This window comes from Salmo trutta, chromosome 29 (genome assembly GCF_901001165.1).
Source record: "Salmo trutta chromosome 29, fSalTru1.1, whole genome shotgun sequence".
NCBI classification, from domain to species: domain Eukaryota; kingdom Metazoa; phylum Chordata; class Actinopteri; order Salmoniformes; family Salmonidae; genus Salmo; species Salmo trutta.
Window position 1 is genome coordinate 35142437 of NC_042985.1, and position 21027 is coordinate 35163463.

At 46.6% G+C, this 21027-nt stretch overlaps 1 protein-coding gene across 5 annotated transcripts in view; it reads right to left on the reverse strand.

Moving 5' to 3' along the window:
* Positions 1 to 4524: 4524 nt before the first annotated feature.
* The window catches only part of LOC115167474 (docking protein 4), a 51513-nt gene continuing 35010 nt past the window's right edge, over positions 4525 to 21027 (reverse strand). For 4 of the 5 annotated variants that reach the window (XM_029721908.1, XM_029721912.1, XM_029721910.1 and 1 more), the window contains exons 3-9: positions 15857 to 15964; positions 15127 to 15241; positions 14892 to 15011; positions 8302 to 8491; positions 7544 to 7682; positions 7312 to 7426; positions 4525 to 7113 (exon numbers count right to left, since the gene is read on the reverse strand). In XM_029721908.1, the coding sequence (XP_029577768.1) occupies positions 6971 to 7113; positions 7312 to 7426; positions 7544 to 7682; positions 8302 to 8491; positions 14892 to 15011; positions 15127 to 15241; positions 15857 to 15964 (930 nt within the window). In that variant the 3' untranslated portion in view covers positions 4525 to 6970. Of the gene's footprint in view, positions 7114 to 7311; positions 7427 to 7543; positions 7683 to 8301; positions 8492 to 14891; positions 15012 to 15126; positions 15242 to 15856; positions 18129 to 21027 lie in introns of those variants that run through there. The other variant, XM_029721907.1, reaches the window with a different exon arrangement.

Here is a 21027-nt window from a genome sequence, read left to right on the forward strand (position 1 = left end):
AGCTAGTTGCTACCGAGTGGCTATTGTGGCTAACGCCACAAGCATGCACCAGTTAGCCTCGAGCTAGTCTCGAGCTAGGCCCATCTCCCGGGCTAGCAAACAAAGTACACCAACTACAATACCTCTCTTGCCAATTGGCCTGGACCCTTTTGTCGACACGCAGCCCCGCCGATCCATCACGACTGGTCTGCTGACGTAATTCGGCCGATGTGCTCTCAACCGGCCTCAGCGTCGTGGATGTGGTGAAGATCCATCTGCTAGCCCCGGCCCGCTAGCTTCCTGAACGCTGTGTCTCCCGCTCGCCTAGCATACTAATCGACTACCGAACGGCTCCCTGTTTCATCTATTGCTCATTGGACCCTATGAGCAGTCCTGCTGGACTGTTCATTAACATGGTTTCATTTTGTTTATCTGTCGGCCCCAGCCTAGGAAACACTGTCACCAATGATAAATCCACAATAATCGAGAATTTCAATAAGCATTTCTCTACGGCTGGCCATGCTTTCCACCTGGCTACCCCAACCCGGCCAACAGCTTTGCACCCCCCGCAGCAACTGGCCCAAGCCCCCCCCCCGCTTCTCCTTCACCCAAATCCAGACAGCTGATGTTTTGAAAGAGCTGCAACATCTGGATCCCCTACAAATCAGCTGGGCTAGACAATCTAAAATGATCCACTGCCATTGTTGCAACCCCTATTACTAGTCTGTTCAACCTCTCTTTCGTATCATCCGAGATTCCTAAAGACTGGACAGCAGCCGCGGCCATCCCCCTCTTCAAAGGGGGAGACACTTTAGACCCAAACTGTTTCAGACCTATATCCATCCTGCCCTGCCTTTCTAAAGTCTTCGAAAGCTAAGTGAACAAACAGATCACCGACCATTTCGAATCCCACCGTACCTTCTCCACTATGCGATCTGGTTTTTGAGCTGGTCACGAGCGCACCTCAGCCACGCTCAAGGTCCTAAACGATATCCTAACCACCATCGATAAAAGACAGTACTGTGCAGCCGTCTTCATCGACCTGGCCAAGGCTTTCGAATCTGTCAATCACCGCATTCTTATTGACAGACTCAACAGCCTTGGTTTCTCTAATGACTGCCTCGCCTGGTTCACTAACTACTTCTGAGTTCAGTGTGTCAAATCGGAGGGCCTGTTGTCTGGACCTCTGGAAGTCTCTATGGGGGTGCCACAGGGTTCAATTCTCAGGCCATCTCTTTTCTCTGTATATATCAATGATGTCGCTCTTGCTACTGGTGATTCTTTGATTCAGCTCTACACAGACGACACCATTCTGTATACATCTGGCCCTTCTTTGGACACTGTGTTAACAAAGCTCAAAATGAGCTTCAACGCCATACAACACTCCTTCCGTGGCCTCCAACTGCTTTTAAATGCTAGTAAAACGAAATGCATGCTCTTCAACCGATCGCTGCCCGCACCCGCCCGCCCAACTAGCATCACTACCCTGGACGGTTCTGACTTAGAATATGTGGACAACTATAAATACCTAGGTGTCTGGCTAGACTGTAAACTTTCCTTCCAGACTTACATTAAGCATCTCCAATCCAAAGTTAAATCTAGAATCAGCTTCCTATTTCGCAACAAAGCCTCCTTCACTCATGCTGCCAAACATACCCTTGTAAAACTGACTATCCTACCGATCCTTGACTTCGGCGATGTCATTTACAAAATAGCCTCCAACACTCTACTCAGCAAATTGGATGTAGTCTATCACAGTGCCATCCGTTTTGTCACCAAAGCCCCATATACTATCCACCACTGCGACCTGTATGCTCTCGTTGGTTGGTCCTCGCTACATAGTCGTCGCCAAACCCACTGGCTCCAGGTCATCTATAAGTCTTTGCTAGGTAAAGCTCCGCCTTATCTCAGCCCACTGGTCACCATAGCAACACCCACCCGTAGCACGTGCTCCAGCAGGTATATTTCACTGGTCATCCCCAAAGCCAACACCTCATTTGGCCGCCTTTCCTTCCATTTCTCTGCTGCCAATGACTGGAACGAATTGCAAAAATCACTGAAGTTGGAGACGTATATCTCCCTCTCTAACTTTGTGTCAGCTGTCAGATCAGCTTACCGATCACTGTACCTGTACACAGCCCGTCTGTAAATAGCCCATCCAACTACCTACCTCATCCCCATATTTGTTTTTCTGCTCTTTTGCACACCAGTATTTCTACTTGCACATCCTCATCTGTACCTATATCACTCCAGTGTAAATTGCTAAATTGTAATTACTTCGCCACTATTGGCCTATTTATTGCCTTACCTCCTCCATTTGCACACACTGTATGCAGATTTTTCTTTTGTGTTATTGACTGTACGTTTGTTTATCCCATGTGTAACTCTGTGTTTTTGTTGCACTGCTTTGCTTTACCTTGGCCAGGTTGCAGTTGTAAATGAGAACTTGTTCTCAACTGGCCTACCTGGTTAAATAAAGATGAATAAAAAAATGTATAATAATCTGATTGAATCTAAGCCTAAGTGTGCTCATAATATATAGATTTTTTTTTTGTAAGTTTTGCTATTTATTGCACTTTCTGTTTTGCTTTTTTTTCCCCTAATTATTTTAGTTTTATTGAAATTCCCATATAGCTTTCGTAAAAAAGAGATTTCAAGAATTTAAGAATTTGTTCTTAACTGACTTGCCTAGTTAAATAAATAAAAAAACGATATTGAAATGATAATGTGATGAGGCAGGACAAAAACAAGACACAACCATTCTTTAGTGTATTTTTTTTATAATAAAATCTGCAAAATGTTAATACCACAACCATTACAGGACACACATGGCATTTTGTTAAAGGAATTCATGCAACAGGGGTTTCAATGGCAACATGCTCATAGCATACCTACATCAGGGTCCCAGGCGCTGAGTCCACACAAAACTACAGTCCTAATATGTCCTGTTTGGTGTCTCCCCAAATCACACCACGTGCCTCACCCAAAGGAAATGCACAGGTACAGAGCAAAAGTATGTTACGAGACAGATAACAGTATCGTATTAATGTTTTTCATTTCGAGATCAATTTAAGCACTATTCCCAATGTTCTAGTGACTGTGTGGGGCAGTAACTTCCAGATTGATGAGAAGGTTAAAGCGTTGTTTTCTCTGTGCTCTCAGAGAAAAGTAACACAGCTCTAGCTGGGAGAAACCCTGGCAGAGGAGTTTTTAAATGTTGTTTACATTGAACGTGCCATACAAATAAAGGCAATTGAATTAATTATATGAAGAGTGACTTGGTCCTCCTTTCTTTTTGGAGAGGAGGGGAGGTTGGTTTAAGAAGTCCTCCATTAGGTGCAAACTAACCTAAACAGATACCAGGAATAGGACAATGAACATAAACCAATCATTTGTGGTGAATGTCTGAAATAAACCATTTTCCTACAGAACACAAACATCTTTGTCTCTGTAAAAATGCTTTGACGAATTAAACTCTTATCAAACTTTCTGAACACACATTTAGCAGATGTATTATTAACATGGAGGAGGAACATGTTTGGAGGTTGAAATTTGGGTACCTCAGCTTGTCCAAGCCATTCCTCACCAGCAGAAATAGGTTCCTGAACCTAACAAGACTATGCTGGACAATTGGCAAACAAAGATAGCAAAATATGTTTTATATTTTTCAAACATCCTGGTGAAATTGAATATTTGTAGACAGGTGGCTTGGCCCACAAGCTAGACCATTAGCAGTTGTAAAATGTAGTTAAAGTATTGTTAAATATACAAACGTGCAAGTGAATTGTATGTGACATGTGAGGTAAAGTTTGCATTTGTGTGCCTGCTATGCAAATAAGTACTGGCGTTGTTGTTGAATAACATGTACGTTCTGTGGAAACAACCCAGTATCAACCACAAAGCGAAGGTAGTGATCCAAAATGTCTGTGAAATTATCACAAACATTGTAATAAAACAATATTTTCACCACCACAATAAACAGATGTTCAATCCATCATGAGATATGCAATTCTTATCCAGGAGGGATTTGGCCGATAGAATTGTTATGAAAAAAACCATACAAGCCGTTTCCGGAATGTCGCTCGCTGTCTGATGAAAACCAAACAAAATGTTTTGCCAAATGTTTTATTTTGACATTTATTTAAAGCACTAACTCCCCTCAATGTACTCCGAGACCAATAAATCCTATTCAAAATAGTTTCGGAAGTTTCATAATTGTATGTTTGTTCATGGGGAAATGTTCTAATCTTTTCAATTTCCTGAAATGTTTCTGTTTCGGAGATGAGGTTTTCACCAGACGGCGACAATAAAAAAAGAGAACCAAGAGAAAGAGCAGCGACGGAAACATACGTGAAGTCTTAAGGCAAAAGAGTTTTAAGGAGAGGAGGTGAACGGGACTAAGGGGAATGAAACGTGATAGTTTAGGACCCCATGGAGGGAGTATGAAGACTCCTCCCATTCCAGAAGACTTGTATCAATCCTTCCCCTCCATACATCATCCCCACGGTAACATCTCTCTTTCATCCAATCAGTAAATCACTTAGATGACCCCATGATCGGGTGAATCTTTGTTCTTTATTTCCCTGTGCCAAGTAAACGTCTCTAAAAAAATCTCCACCCATCTATCTGGACAAACAAGTCCACAACATTTCAATCTTACCATCGTTACACAGTATAAAAATGTGTTGAGTTCATGCGTTTCAAAGAAACGATCCCCAGACAATCCCTGTCACAGAACATTCAGACATACACATCACACTCTCTCTCACACACACACCCACACCCATCTAGAGACCACACGATGTGAAATAAATAGCTGTATTTTCAAGAGCCCAAGAGGGCAGCAACAATAACTCATGTATGTACACAAACACAAATACATAGGGTAAAGATTATGTTTAACAAAAAGCTTAGCCCTTTATGTTAACATGAGATAAATAATACAGAAGCTGTAAATGTGTGTTTTATTGGATTCCAGCATTTAATAAGTAGCCTTAGACATCAGACTGTCCCACTCTGGCCAAACCAAATAAATAACATTACACCTAGTCAAGGAGATTAGAAAATTACCTCATTTTATAAGCTTCACATACGATAACTTTAACAGTGGTGAAATACTGATATATATATATATATATTTATTTCATATTAGTCCAATCTCTAACTACAGGGTGCATTAGTTGGGTTATATCCAAGTGTCACAAATTAATACACAGTTGGAAAGTCTTAGTTCATAGTCAATCAAATCTGCCAATGTTGAGATGGGTTTAAATAATTAGCATTATTAGTTATAAACCCAATCTTATGTAAGAACTGTGTAGAGGGCAGGTTTTATACTTCCAGCTATAAAAACATGTTTTTCTCTCTTTGTGCAACAGTTATCTACTAAATAACCCACTAGCAGTATCTAGGCTACAGCCCTAAAATAAAAGGACTCCATGTGAGGGTCTCTGAGGCAGGTAACTTATGGACCCGCCCTGTGCTTATCCCTCACATGACCCAAATTAAGAGCAATGGCTCCTGATTTATCAAAAACACATTTAAAAACAAGAAAAAAAAGTGCAAACACGTCAAGAACCATTTTGGTCAGGCGGTAACCCCCCCCCACACACACACACAAGAAAGTCTGTGACACTAAAAACACAGGACATTAATAATGTTTATCACAACTCCACTAGTTCATTATACTCTTGTGCCTGACAGGAAACTCAAACTGTCTCCCTCAGACCAAGGACCTCCACAATAATGATGAGGTTTGAGGGAGTGGCTACATCTTTGTGACGTCTACATTTTTAAATCTAGCTTATTATTTACCATGTCTAAATTCTCTCTTAACATAGGTTTTAAAGTGGCCAAATGTCAGTAACTGTGTATCCCATTCATGCAGTACGTACACACACACACACACACACACACACACACACGGTTCCATTACCATATTATGAACAGCCTTGGATGTCTTCACAACCCAATGGCAGGAAACCAAGAGAAAACAACAAACGAAGTCATGACTTCAGAAACATGTCTCTCCCTCCCTCTCATCACTGCCTCTCTCTATCCTCCCAGAAAAATCTATGTCTATTTCCTTTATAAAACAGAACAGTATACAAGGTAAAGTCAGGTTAAGTCTGCTACAATTTTTTTTTAAGAAAGAAAGATGAAAGACAAGTGGTCCTTTGTTTCTCTGTGGAATTAGACCAGGTGTTTGGTTGGATGATAGTCCAGGGACAGTCCCTATTCCACCCACACACAGAGTTGAAGAAGGAAGCCAAGGCCAGTTCTTGGGAGGAAACTGTTGTCTTAGACATGTGTCTGTCAGATTGAGGTTATGGGTTGGAGCGAGCGCCACAATCCTTATCATGCTGGAGAGCAGGGATGGTAGGAAGGGGTCCTACTGTTCTGCCCCCCAATAAGAGCTGTATGGGGACGTCCTGAGCCCCTAACATTGAACTTTGCTAAGAGCTGGCATGAGGTACATGAAGAGGTCTGTCGCGAAGGGGATTGAGTAAATTGGAGAGCTGACTGAATCCCATCAGAAAATAAGATTTCACAGGGGTTAGCGAGGACACTAAATCACATCCTTACAGCTCACACCCCTCCTCCTCCTGTTCCTCCTCCACACCCACAGCAGAGCAGAGATGCACCATGCCACAATGTCAGCTCACTAAGAGGCAACAAGCCACTGCTGGCTCGCACAATGCACTTTGCCCCCACAGTGAGGGATTCTGGGAGTTGAAGTTCCTTCAGGTAACCAGCCTTTGGAAGAGAAGAGAAGACCAGAGGCGCTGTCACGTCCTGCTTCACAGAGCTCCCAGCTTTAGGGGAGGTCCTATGACCCCATCGGCGAGCCCACTCCCCACAACCCAACCTGATTGGCTGGAGGGTAGATGAGGGGGCATGGAGTTGAGGTAAGCACTGCAGAGAAAGGAGAATAGGAGGAGTGCAGGGTACAGAGTGGAGGAGGCTAGGGGGCTGCAATGCACCCCTGGGATCACTGGCTGGGGTAGGTGGGGTAGCGGGCGGGGGAGTGTCGGCTGTGTGCCAGGGGCATGGTAGCGTGGCGTGGCTCTGAGGGCAGCCGGGTGGAGAGCAGGTCTGCATCAGCGCCAGTCTGAGAACCACCAAACATGTCACCTACAGGACAGGACAGGACACAAGAGACAGACGAGAAAAAGTCATGTCTACAGGTGCAGCCTACTCTATAAGCTTCTGTATGATTCGTTAAACTCCAGACCCCACGTTCAAACGTTTACACTTTCCATATTCAGACCAATGTCCCCACTCTAGCCCCAGTGCTGTGTGGTTGAGATTGTAGTCTAGGCTGTGGTTTACCATGGGCTGGGTCCATGCCCCCCTGAGTGCCAGTGATATGGTGCCAGAAGGCACTGCGGGGCAGGATGGCTGTGGGGGTACAGGGGTAGGAGCCCGCCTCAGAACCTTTAGACAACTGACAGAGAGAAAAAATGTATTAAAAACACAGTATTATGTAGTATTACATATTGTATTACACAGTATTATATAACCACCAGGGAGAATACTGTGTGTGTGTGTAACTGTGCCTTACTCTGCTGTTCTTCTCCATCTCCATCAGAACTCTCTTGTGCTGCTCAGCGATGGCCAGGGTGGAGGAGTGGACTCTCTGGTAGATCTGTTCTCCCTCCCGCGTCTGGAATGTGTACAGGCCTTCTCCACTGTCACACATCCTGGAACTCACCAGCACACACTGCTCAGTACAACATGCATGTGTATACAGGCCATATCAACAATTCATCTTATATAGATATGTTTTTGCAAACAGTCCTTTTGCAGGCACACTGTATTTACCACACATTGTTCTCATGCAAATAGCAGCCAATTATACTGCATCCTAAACACCACTAGGTGGCAGTGTGGGACTACGTTCGCCCTATTGACAGTGCATCACTCTTATCTTTGTCCTTTGGGGGGGCACCCTGCAAGTGGCCCGAATCCTTTCTTTTCAAGTTTATCAAAGCGCAGGAGGAGATAAGAACGCCTCGCTCACCATTGATTTTCCTCTAATCTATTCAATCAATCTCTTTATGAGGCTCTGCCGGACAGGGCTCCTGTCCGTCTGTGTGTGTGTGTGTGTGTGTGTGTGTGTGTGTGTGTGTGTGTGTGTGTGTGTGTGTGTGTGTGTGTGTGTGTGTGTGCGCGCGCACGTGCATGAGTGTGTATGGTCTGTATGTAATTTTCATCAAGTGATCTATGGGCTAGGCACAGACAACTGGTTACACAGTCCTGCTTTTCTGCAGCTTTTGCATTCTTCTCCCCATACCCCTCCCTCCCTCACGTCTCCCTCACCGTCCAGCCTCGAACGTGAAGCGCGTGGCATCTCGTCCGTAGCGGCGCAGGGAGCAGAGAGGCCAGGTGACCAGTTTGGTGCGAGGGTTGTGTATGTCCCACAGGTAGATATTCTCATGGGTGATCTGCATCATACACTCCCCATAGATGTCCAGGTTAGGACAGGGCAGTAGGAACACATTGAAACGCTCTGACAGGGAGACAGGAAGGGATATTACTAGTCTTAGTTCAGCATGTCATACCACACATTATAAAGTGACTTGTAGAAGCCAGGACCCGTATCCACAAAGCATCACAGATCGTGTGGCTCAGTTGGTAGAGCATGGTGTTTGCAACGCCAGGGATGTGGGTTCGATTCCTACGGGGGACCAGTACGGGAAAAAAAATTATGAAATGTATGCATTCACTACTGTAAGTCGCTCTGGATAAGAGCGTCTGCTAAATGACTAAAATGTAAAAAATGAGTAGGAGTGATGATCCATAAAGCAATAATAATAGAAGACTGGTAGCAGCAGCTATATTGTGTGTGTGTGTGTGCTAAGGTGCAGAAAGTCAGTGAATGTGGTCAGTCCAGTTTAAGTGTTCAGCAGTTTGATGGCTTGTAGTTAAAACTGTCTCTGAGCCTGTTGGTATCAGACCCCATGCGGTAAAGGAGGGAACAGCTCGTGCATATACACACAGTATACAGTGCCTTCGGAAAGTATTCAGATCCGTTGACTTCTTCCACATTTTGTTAACTTTACAGCCTTATTCTAAAATGAATTTGTAAAAAAAATGATAATCAGCAATCTACACATAATACCCCATAATAACAAAGCGAAAACAGGTTTTTAGAAATGTTTGCAAATGTATAAAAAAATATACATGGAAATACCTTATTTATAATACCTTATTCAGACCCTTTGCTATGACACTTGACATTTTGCTCAGGTGCATCCTGTTTCCATTGCTCATCCTTCAGATGTTTGTACAACTTGATTGGAGTCCACCTGTGGTAAATTCAATTGATTGGACATGATTTGGAAAGGCACACACCTGTCTATATAAGGTCCCACAGTTGACAGTGCATGTCAGAGCAAAAACCAAGCCATGAGGTCAAGGGAATTGTCCGTAGAGCTCCGAGACATGATTGTGTTGAGGCACAGATCTGGGAAAGGTTACCAAAAATATTCTGCAGCACTGAAGGTGCCCAAGAAAACAGTGGCCTCCATCATTCTTAAATGGAACAAGTTTGGAGCTGGCCGCACTGAGCAATCGGGGAAGAAGGGCCTTGGTCAGGGAGGTGGCCAAGAACCCAATGGTCACTCTGACAGAGATCTAGAGTTCCTCTGTGGAGATGGTTGGTCTTCTGGAAAGTTCTCCCATCTCTGCAGCATTCCACCAATCAGGACTTTATGGAAGAGGGCCAGACAGAATCCACTCCTCAGTAAAAGGCATATGACAGCCTGCTTGGAGTTTGCTAAAAGGCACCTAAAGACTCTCAGACTACGAGAAACAAGATTCTCTGGTCTTATGAAACCAAGATTAAACTCTTTGGCTTGAATGCCAAGTGTCATGTCTGGAGGAAACCTGGCACCATCCCTACGGTGAAGCATTGTGGTGGCAGCATCATGTTGTGGGGGTGTTTTTCAGCGGCAGGACCTGGTAGACTAGTCAGGATCAAGGCAAAGATGAAAGGAGCAAAGTACAGAGAGATCCTTGATGAAAACGTGCTCCAGAGGTGCTTCCAACTGGACAATGACCCTAAGCACACAGCCAAGACATTGCAGGAGGGAATTCAGGACAAGTCTCTGAATGTCCTTGAGTGGCCCAGCCAGAGCCTGGACGTGAACCCGATCGAACATCTCTGGAGAGACATGAAAATAGCTGTGCAGCAACGCTCCCCATCTAACCTGACAGAGCTTGAGAGGATCTGCAGAGAAGAATGGGAGAAACTCCCCAAATACAGTTGTGCCAAGCGTGTAGCGTCATATCCAAGACTCAAGGCTGTAATTGCTGCCAAAGGTGCTTCAACAAAGTACTGAGTAAAGGGTCTGAATACTTATGTAAATTATATATTTCTGTTTAAAAAAAAACAATTAAATTAGCAAACATTTCTACAAACCTGTTTTTGCTTTGTCATTATGGTTTATTGTGTGTAGATTGATGATGGAAAAAACAATTTAATAAATTTTAGAATAAGACTAACGTAAGAAAATGTGGAAAAAGTCAAGGGTCTGAATACTTTCCGAAGGCACTGTATATAAATATATCTTTTTTTATTGTCACGTCCACCGGATAGGTGCAGTGAAATGTGTTGTTTTACAGGGTCAGCCATAGTAGAACGGTGCCCCTGGAGAAAATCAGGGTTAAGAGCCTTGCTCAAGGGCACAGACAGATTTTTCACCTTGTCGGCTCAGGTCTAACCGCTAAGCTACCTGATGATGATGCGGGCCTTCCTCAGGCACCGTTTTGAGTAATTGTCCTGGATTGGTGGGAGCACGGTCCCAGGGATGTACCGGGCTGTCTTCACCACCCGCTGGAGGGCCTAGCAGTCATGAACAGAGCAATTCATGTACCAGGCTGTGATGCAACCGGTCAGGACGCTCTTGATGATTTTCTTCAGCCACTTTAGGAAGTAGAGTTGCTGTTGTATCCTCTTGACAAGGGTGGTGGGGTTTTTGCTACATGTCAAGTTCTCGGTGATGCAGATGCAGAGGAACTTAAAACTGCTGACTCTCTACTGCAGTCCTGTTGATGTGGATCAGGGCTTGTTCCATCTTCTGCTTTCTGAAGTCAACAATCAACTTTTTTGTTTTGCTGACTTTAAGGTAGAGGTTGTTTTCCTGGGACCACAATGACAATTAATTTACCTCCTACCTATAGGCTGACTCATCTTTGTTGGTTAGCAGGCCTACAACCGTGGTGTCATCAGCAAACTTGATGATGGAGTTGGTGCCATGTCAAATTGTGGGTGAACAGGGAGCACAGCACAGGGCTAAGGACACACCCCTGGGGGACGCCTGTGTTGAGTCTGTGTGGAGGAGGTGTTGTTGCCAATCCTTACAACCTGTGGTTTACAGGAATACAGGTTGAAGATGTCAGACAAGATGCCCACCAGCTGGTCAGCACACACTCTGAAGGCCCCTTTTGTGAGTATTCACTCTTTTGAGAGTTTTCCTCACGTCAGCCTCGGAGAGCAAAATCACCTTGTCGTCTGGAGCAGCGAGAGTCTTCCTGGACAGCTTGGTATTGTCTGCCTCAAAGCGAGCATAGAATGTGTAAAGCTTGTCTGGAGGGAGGCTTCGGTGGACACCACACATTTGGATTTGCCTTTGTAGTCTGTGATAGTCTGTAGTCCTTGCCACATGAGTCGTGAGTCTGAGTTGTCGAACATCAATTCAAGTTTGAGTCTGTATTGTCTTGTACACGTCGTGCATCACCAAGTCATCTGGGTTTTGTTCTTCTGACATTGAATGTTGCAGTACGGGTTCTCAGCATGGTATGGATATTTCTGTTCATTCAGGGTTTTTGGTTGGGGTATTTCTGTTCATTCAGGGTTTCTGGTTGGGGTATTTCTGGATTTTTATTGTGACTGTCAAATCTGGGTTTGGCAGATGCCAGGAGAACGCTACCTGCCCCAAATGCATAGTGCCAACTGTAAAGTTTGCTGGAGGAGGAATAACGGACTGGGGCTGTTTTTCATGGTTCGGGTTAGATCCCTTAGTTCCAATGGCGGGAAATCCTAACGCTACAGCATACAATGACATTCTAGATGATTTTTGTGCTTCCAACTTTGTGGCAACAGTTTGGGGAAGGCCCTTTCCTGATTCAGCATGACAATGTCCACGTGCACAAAGTGAGGTCCATTCAGAAATGGTTTGTCAAGATCGGTGTGGAAGAACTTGAATGGCCTAAACAGAGCCCTGACCTCAACCCCATCGAACACCTTTGGGATAAATTGGAACGCCGACTGCGAGCCAGGACTAATCGCCCAACATCAGTGCCCGACCTCACTAATGCCCTTTTAGCTGAATGGAAGCAAGTCCTCGCAGCAATGTTCCAACATCTAGTGGAAAGCCTTCCTAGAAGAGTGGAGGCTGTTGTAGCACCAAATGTGAGACCAACTCCATATTAATGCCCATGATTTTGGAATGAGATGTTTGATGAGCAGGTGTCCACATTCTTTTTGATTGGCCAAAGTGGGGGTGGGGGATGGCATCACGGATGTTTGTATATACAGTGCATGATCCAGCACGTTGTTTCCTCTCGTGGGGCAGGAAACATGTTGGTAATACTTTATTTTGGAAGAATTTATTTTAAACAATCTTGACAATAAAGACTGCTTCCGGGTGTGAAGATTCTTGCTGGCTAATGTTCATGTACAGTTTGCTGAGTGCCGCCTTGGTGTTTGCTTGTGGCGGTATGTACACAGCTGTGACAATAACATGCGTGAATTCCCTTGGCATTTAGTGGAGTTGGCATTTTAGCATCAGAAACTCCAGGTCAGGTGAACAGGAGCTCTAGATGTTTTCAACTTCGGTACACCAGGAATTGTTGATGAGGAAGCATACACCTCTCCCTACTCTTACCTGAAGCTGCCGTTCGAGCCATACGGAAAATGGAAAAGCCGTCTGGTTGAATAGCAGAGTCGAGTGTCCATAAACCATTCCACTGGGCACAAACTGGTTAAATCAATGTCGTTTCAATGTAATTTGTCAATGTATTGTGATGTGGAATCTACAGTTGTCACGGTTGTCGTAAGAACTGGACCAAGGCGCAGCATACGTAGAGTTCCACATCTTTATTATCAAGTGAAACTTCAGCAAAACAAAACAATAAACGAACAACGAAACGTGACTACGTGGTGCATATGCACAAACACAAAATAATATCCCACAAACACAGGTGGGAAAAATAGCTACTTAAATATGATCCCCAATTAGAGGCAACGATTACCAGCTGCCTCTAATTGGGAACCAAACCAAAACACCAACATAGAAACTAGAACACCCCCTCGTCATGCCCTGACCTACTACACCATAGAGAAACAAGGGCTCTCTATGGTCAGGGTGTGACAGTGCCCCCCCAGCTCCAAGTCCCAAAGGTGCGGACTCCGGCCGCAAGACCTGAAACTAAATGGGAGGGTTTGGGGGGGTGACTAGTGTCAGTGGCGGCTCCAGTGCGGGTCGTAGCCCCCCCCCAGACCCCGGATCCGACCATGGCGCCAGGCTGAACAACATGCCTGGACTGGGTATCGGCGCAGAGGAAGGCTCCGGCCATGGAGCTGGGTTGAACGCCGCGCCCGGACTGGGCACCGGCGCAGAGGAAGGCTCCGGGCTTGGAGCTGGGCTGGTCGCCGTGCCCGGACTGGGCACCGGCACTGAGGAAGGCTCTGGCCTAGGAGCGGGAATGGACGCCGTGTCTGTACTGAGCACTGGCGCAGAAGAAGGCTCCGGCCATGGAGCGGGACTGGACGCCGTGCCTGGACTGGGCACCGGCGCAGAGGAAGGCTCCAGCCTTGGAGCGGGACTGGACGCCGTGCCTGGACTGGGCACCGGCGCAGAGGAAGGCTCTGGCCTTGGAGCTGGACTGGACGCCGTGCCTGGACTGAGCACCGGCGCAGAGGAAGGCTCCTGCCCTGGAGCTGGACTGGACGCCATGCCTTGACTGGGCACCGACGCAGAAGAAAGCTCCGGCCCTGGAGCTGGACTGGACGCCGTGCCTGGACTCTCCAGACTGTTGACCGTCGCTGGAGGTTCCGGACCGTTGACCGTCGCAGGAGGTTCCGGACCGGGAACCGTCACAGGAGGTTCCGGACCGGGAACCGTCGCAGGAGGTTCCGGACCGGGAACCGTCGCCGGAAGCTCTGGACTGGGAACTGTCGCCGGAAGCTCTGGACTGTGAATGCGCACTGGAGGCCTAGTGCGTGGAGCCGGTACAGGTGGCACCGGACTGGTGACACGCACTTCAGGGCGAGTGCGAGGAGCAGGCACAGGACGTACCGGACTGGGGAGGCGCACTGGAGGCCTGATGCGTGGGGCCGGCACAGGACGTACCGGACTGGGGACACGCACTTCGGGGCGAGTGCGAGGAGGAGACACAGGACGTACCGGACTGGGGAGGCGCACTGGAGGCCAAAAGGGTGGAACCGGCCCAGGTTGCACCAGACTGCTAATCGGATCCTCTGGTCAGAACACACTTGCACAACATCTCTCTCATCTCTCTCTCTCTCAACTTCCCTATTGCTTCCCTGACGGTATCTGGCTCTTCAGGGCGAGTGCAGGGAGCGGGCACATGACGTAGCGGGCTGGGGAGGCGCACTGGAGATCTGGTGCGTGGAGCCGGCACAGTCATTTTATGTGCACTACGTCATCACACACTGCGTCATCACACACAGTCCATTTGATGTAAACATCTCTGGTGGGAAAATGGCCATATTGTTTTTATGCATATTTTTGAATATTCGCATGAAATTCTGACCCCAGTTGGATGGAAACCTAGCTAACTGTTGTTTTGAGGGTGAGTAATAAGTAATAATGAATGCAAACATAGCCATAAAGCAAAGTCGAGCAGGACTGTGTCATGGTGCTAGTGAGTCAGACACTCACCTGTATGTTCACACTGAACACCTGCTGCCAGCAAGTCCGGCTCTCCTAAACTGATGTCATTGAGGCGGGTCCCCAGGCATTCGATTGACAGAGTTTTGAACCACTCCTCTGCTTCTAGCTCTGAGTTTAGACCAATGGGATGTAGAGACAGATGTCAGAAAACAGGAAACTTTAGAGAGAATTGTACACTGTGAGAAAACATCTATTACAATACAGTAGGTGTGGTGTGGAGTACCTGATTCACAGGTGAACGTGCGCGAGGTGTCATCGGTAAAGACGATGGCTACCGCCTGGCGCTTGGTGTCCCTTGGGAGCCTTGTGACATTCTTCACATTGCTGATCTCTGTCACCTAGGCAACATGAGAGGTCAAGAGGTCAGACAAACACAGAGAGGATGAAACGATAAAAAAAGCTGTCTAAATACTGTATGATGTGCCACCGGTTGGATTCAGTTTTCAGAAAGAAAGGAGAGGAGAGAAAGAGGGAGTGTTGTAGCCAGGTGTAGTGGGGGCCGGGGTGTTTTGGAGGAGGTCACCCCATGCTCAGACACTTCAGAGAGGCCTGGATTCTGTCTGGGAGTGGGAGGCTGCCTTTGATGTGAGCAACATCTGTGTTACTCTCATTTCCTTCAGCCTCGTGTGTGTGTGTGTGTGTGTGTGTGTGTGTGTGTGTGTGTGTGTGTGTGTGTGTGTGTGTGTGTGTGTGTGTGTGTGTGTGTGTGTGTGTGTGTGTGTGTGTGTGCGTGCGTGCGTTGATCCCTCCAGACATGCACGTTTGCTCCCTGCAGCTGAACGGGGGGCTCAGAGAACAGAGTGACTGAATGACTGACTTTCAAAATGACACACACACACACACACACACAGTAATACCATACGCGCCACACACAGACATCATACTTCAAACTGACATTTGCCAATTGAAACGTGACTAATCATGCAGCACTCTCGGGGGGGGGGGGGGTGTACCTTAGGACAGACTCTGATGTAAGCGGACTTCTCATCAGTGTACTTCTCCAGTCTGCGTGGTCCTTTACTGGACGACTTCTTAAACACCAGCCAGCAGCGACGGTAAATCTCAACACAAAAACAACAGTCAGTTAACATACTGCAACCAGCCACCCAAAAGCAAGCCAATGTTAACATATCCACCCCATTCAGGCATAATGATCAAGAGCAGGCACACAAATGGTTGCCTCTGCTTTACCTGATCAATGAACCAGGAAGCGTTCTAAGAAAATCAAATAGCATTTAGTGATTAGCAATGTGAAAGAGAGACACAAGAGAGAATAAGAGAGAAAGAGACAGGTCGAAAATGAGAAGGAGTACACCGGGTCCATGTCAGGACTCTAACATTGTTCATACAAGACAATTCTATTATGCATGTGATATTGAGTTAAGAGGCAGACAAAGACACAAGCTCTCCTGACGGAATAATGAGAAATCCATTGCAGTAACGTGGACGTGGACACACACACACACACACACATCAATATGAGAGCTATTGCTTTAGCGGCATTTATCCCCCTTATCTCTGTTATAAAAGGCAGGACCTTTATTTTATTGATGTTCCACTGTCCTCCTGTTGCCAGGGCAACCTCAGGGCCTGTACAGTACAGGGCCAGCCATCCCTAAACCAATCCCCACATTCCTCTTTCCCTAACCCATTATCGCACCCCTGTTTATTAGCAAGGGGCCACAGAGCCAGTGAAATCCCTTAGTGCACTGACTCAGTTGTAATGAATACAAAGACCCCAAACTGAGTGACAATGTCTCACTGCTGTTCACCGACAAACACCGGTGTCACTGTGACAGAGATAACAAGACCCAATTAAATATGCAATTGTATTCATCGAGAGATGAAACAAGAGCGCCATCAACAAAGGTGCGCCGTAATGTGAGCGTGCTCAAACGGAGACACGGTGAAAGGAAAAAGCGTTGCTCTGATGTGTCGTTTCCTTTCTTTTAATTGGTGCAATGAGTTTACACCTTGAGGAGAGAGGAAGCTCTATCGCTGTTTGTCTGATCCTGGCGTCGGCGGGATGAAAACGCTACCTTCAGCGGGGATAGCTGACGGCGAGGTGAGAGCAGGTGCTCACCAGTCCATTGTGTCTCAGCGATATTAAGCTGTTCAGTGGAGATGTACCTCTGTGTATCTGCCATCTAGCACCTGATTCCCCACAATGCTTTTCCCAAACCAATGGGCTCAGTTCTTCATTGGAGCTGTGTGCGTGTGCGTGATGGCAAGCGTGCAGTCGACTATCGTGTCCCCCCCCCCCTCTTCTCCGCCCTCAGCTCCAGTGCTCAGAGCAATCAGGCCTTGCCAGGCAAACTGACTGTGAAGCCTGGTAATTAAGCTAGTGGGTGGAGGAGCAGCAACATAGAGATGAAAAAAGAAAGGGAGAGAGAAACAGAGGATATGGTAGACAGGAGGAGAGAGAGAGAGAGGAGTGGGAGCCGGGAATTCTGCTCCGATACCTTGGTATGAGGTTCATTGGTTCATTAAATATGAGGAAGTGAAGGACGTCACATCGTTCAGAACTGAACTGAATAGTCATGTATTAGCCTGCCTTTCTTCAAAGATACCTTGAAGCAATCAAACATCTATTTCAGTGTCTCTCTGATCATACTATGTGTTCAGCGGCAGGAGAAGCCCATCTAGAAACACACACACCCTCCTCCACCACCTGAACACAGCAAACCCAAGGTCACAGGCCCGCCACATTATTCACCTCTGCTGTCACCAATTTCAAGGGTCTTTGTCCCCCAGAAGAGAGGAGCGATGCTCCCTGCACTGTCGACCCAGGCCTAATGCATTTTAAAACAGACCGACCCAGCCAAGTCAAAAAGCACAGGTCCTGACAGCACCCCTACAGGGAGAATTACTCTGGCCACCACGGACAGAAAGACATACAAAAAGAGAGCGAGAGAGAGACCTTTTGTCCCCGCCTTTATCTGTTGAAAGCAAAGCTGCCTGTAACAATGAGATTTGGAGATGGTCTCCCATTGTATTCCAAATGTCCCTGCTCCCATGCCATTTCTGAACAGCGAAAGGGCGGTATTTTGTAGGTTGCCATTGATATTCCAGGCAGGTAGACATGGATTCCTTGTTTGTCCCCTGAGGTGGAGCTAATCCCCTGTAAACAGGCTGGGAGGCGTGAGTGAGTGAGTGAGTGAGTGAGTGAGTGAGTGAGTGAGTGAGTGAGTGAGTGAGTGAGTGAGCGAGAGAGTGAGTGAGCGAGCGAGAGAGCGAGAGAGCGAGAGAGCGAGAGAGCGAGAGAGCGAGAGAGCACCTTGCATGGATAAGGAACTATTGATCTCCACAGTGTGCCGATAAGAGAATGCGAAAAGTCAAGTCACACACTTACCGGAGTGGGCTCGGCATTCATAAGGGTTATCAATGATCAATATCGGAACCATTACACCCCTTTAAGAACCCTTTCAGAGATTGACATCGGAGCTCTTCTTTGGACACACTGACGGGAACACAACGATCCACATACAGTGTAGTGTGCAAATACATTACACACGGACCCACTAATGTATCTTCCCTGTACATTCCTTCTGCTACTGCACTCAGATTGCCTTCCTCAGTCTAATTGGCTCCGCCTTGGTTCTCCTCCCCATCCCTGGCTCCCGACTGCCCCAGAAGGGGCCAGAGGCAGTTAGCCTACATTAATCCCCCTAGCTCCCAGGAGATCCTGCCTGTCACAGCAGCCCAGTTGGGACGAGCCCCACCCCAGCCTGGTCCCAGGATTAACCGACTAATTTGAAATTAAAAATAAATGTAACCTTTATTCAACTAGGCAAGTCAGTTAAGAACAAATTCTTATTTACAATGACTGCCTACCCCGGCCAAATCCAGACGACGCTGGGCCAATTGTGCGCCGCCCTATGGGACTCCCAATCACGGCCGGATGTGATACAGCCTGGATTCAAACCAGGGACTGTAGTGACGCCTCTTGCACTGAGATGCAGTGCCTTAGACCGCTGCGCCACTCGGGAGCCCAATAACGCTAACAGGTTGACACCACGCTTATATCCAGCTTATTATACAACACACACACAGGACAACACAAACACACACACAGGACAACAAACAGGACAACACAAACACACACTAGACAACACAAACAGAACAAATAAAACACACACAGAACAAAACAAACAACACACAAAGGCACCAAAACACACACACACACACACACACACACAAACACAAACACAGGCTGTGTGGTTCGGAATATGAGAAATGTGGAGGTCTGAATAGAAAAATGAATGGGAATGATTGGCACCATCTTATGCAAAACCAATTCACTTAAATTCACCGAGAAATCTGAAGGGGAAACATGAGTCAGCATCTAATCTTTCTAAGCTGATCCCATTGGAAGCTCACAACGACTGGCTCCTCAGGGGGCTGTCTCAGGTAGAGAAATAAGAATGCGGGATGAAAAAGGAGAGAGACAGGAATAGATGAGAGAGATAGAAGAGAGAGAGAGAGCGAGAGAGAGAGAGAGAGAGAGAGAGAGAGAGAGAGAGAGAGAGAGAGAGAGAGAGAGAGAGAGAGATCTGTCACCCTAGCTGTGGTAACGGGCTCAGAGAGGCAGGGGGATTGTGAGGTGAAGGGAGTCTGCTTGATTCTCAAAGTTGACGCTTGTTATTATTTTCAGCTCCATTCTCCCTCCCGTAAAAACAGTAGTTTGACCTAACTCCATTAGAATTGTCTGAACTTGAGAAAACAACGTTCTGAGATTTCGCTGGCAATTTTCCCCAACCGCTGCCAGTTACACGTGGTGAGGGAACAAAACCACAAATCCGTATTGTGTCAGTGTAATATCTAGCTGGAGGCAATCTACGCATCATACCGTCGGCTCAGGTTATACAATGGAAAGTCACATGACCGTACTGACATTCCTAGACACCCGGTGGTAGGTCAAAAACAAGGAGAGATCAGGACAAAGATACTGAGCTGTTATTCCAGAAGGTTCTGTCCAGTCTGAGTGAGTCGGAGTCAGTCAGTCAGTTCAAAATCAGCCCTCTCTCTTTCAGGTGGGATTAAACATTTAACAAGTCCTCGCCGACATCATGCTTATCTAAACCACATCTCCTCAGACCTTTTCCATCCTCCCTGATCAACCGTGGCTCGTCTGATTGGTTGATTCACCAGTAAAGTGTCTTATGATGTTCCTCCCGGGCCTGCTCATTAAAAAAAAACAGGGCACAGTCAAGTGGGATGGCTGCGAAGCAATTAGGGCTGTTCCTCCACCGAGGCTAGAGGAGGCGAGGAGAGGCCAGCTAGTACAGCGCTACCGATAGGGGCCCAGAGCTAACGGAAGCAGAATGCTAAACAGCCTGTTATTAGTCTGATTGGACTGCCGCGATATAACTGAAAAGCAGCAGGAGGGCGAGGCAGAAAGGGAGAGTGAGGAGATGAGGGATAAAGAGAGAGAGTTAATTAGCCTAACCAGAGTACTGGAGGAGTCAAGGGTCTTCTGGGGAGGGAGAGAGAGAAAGTGAGAGCTGGAGGGGAGGAGGAAGAGGGGATAAGGGGGGAAGGAGAGAGGAGGGGGAGGACAGAGCAAAGAAGAGCAGCGGTCCGGAACAGCTCTGATAGGCTATAGAGGAGAGACATAGATGGCGAGGCCAGCTGTCCAGCCTTACAAGGCCAGAGTAGCAGTAGACTGGCAGGGTTTTGGCAGGAGAGGAAGGTGACTGTCTGGGTAGACATTTGACAGGGAAAAAAGATAATGTGTTTGAGTGCTTGTTCTGGTCTGTGCAGACAGAGTGTGCTCGTCTGTGATAAGAGAAGTGGACAGTATTTTGTGTTTATACATAGTGTTTAGACTAGAGTATGTGTGAATTTGTGCACGTTTGCTTTTTTAGGGTGTGTGTGTGTGTGTGTGTGTGTGTGTGTGTGTGTGTGTGTGTGTGTGTGTGTGTGTGTGTGTGTGTGTGTATACAGTACCAGTCAAAAGTTTGGACATACCTACTCTTTCAAGGGTTTTTCTTATTTTTTACTATTTTCTACATTGTAGAATAATAGTGAAGACATCAAAACTATGAAATAACACATATGAAATCATGTAGTAATCAAAAAGGTGCTAAACAAATCGAAATATATTTTATATTTGAGATTCTTC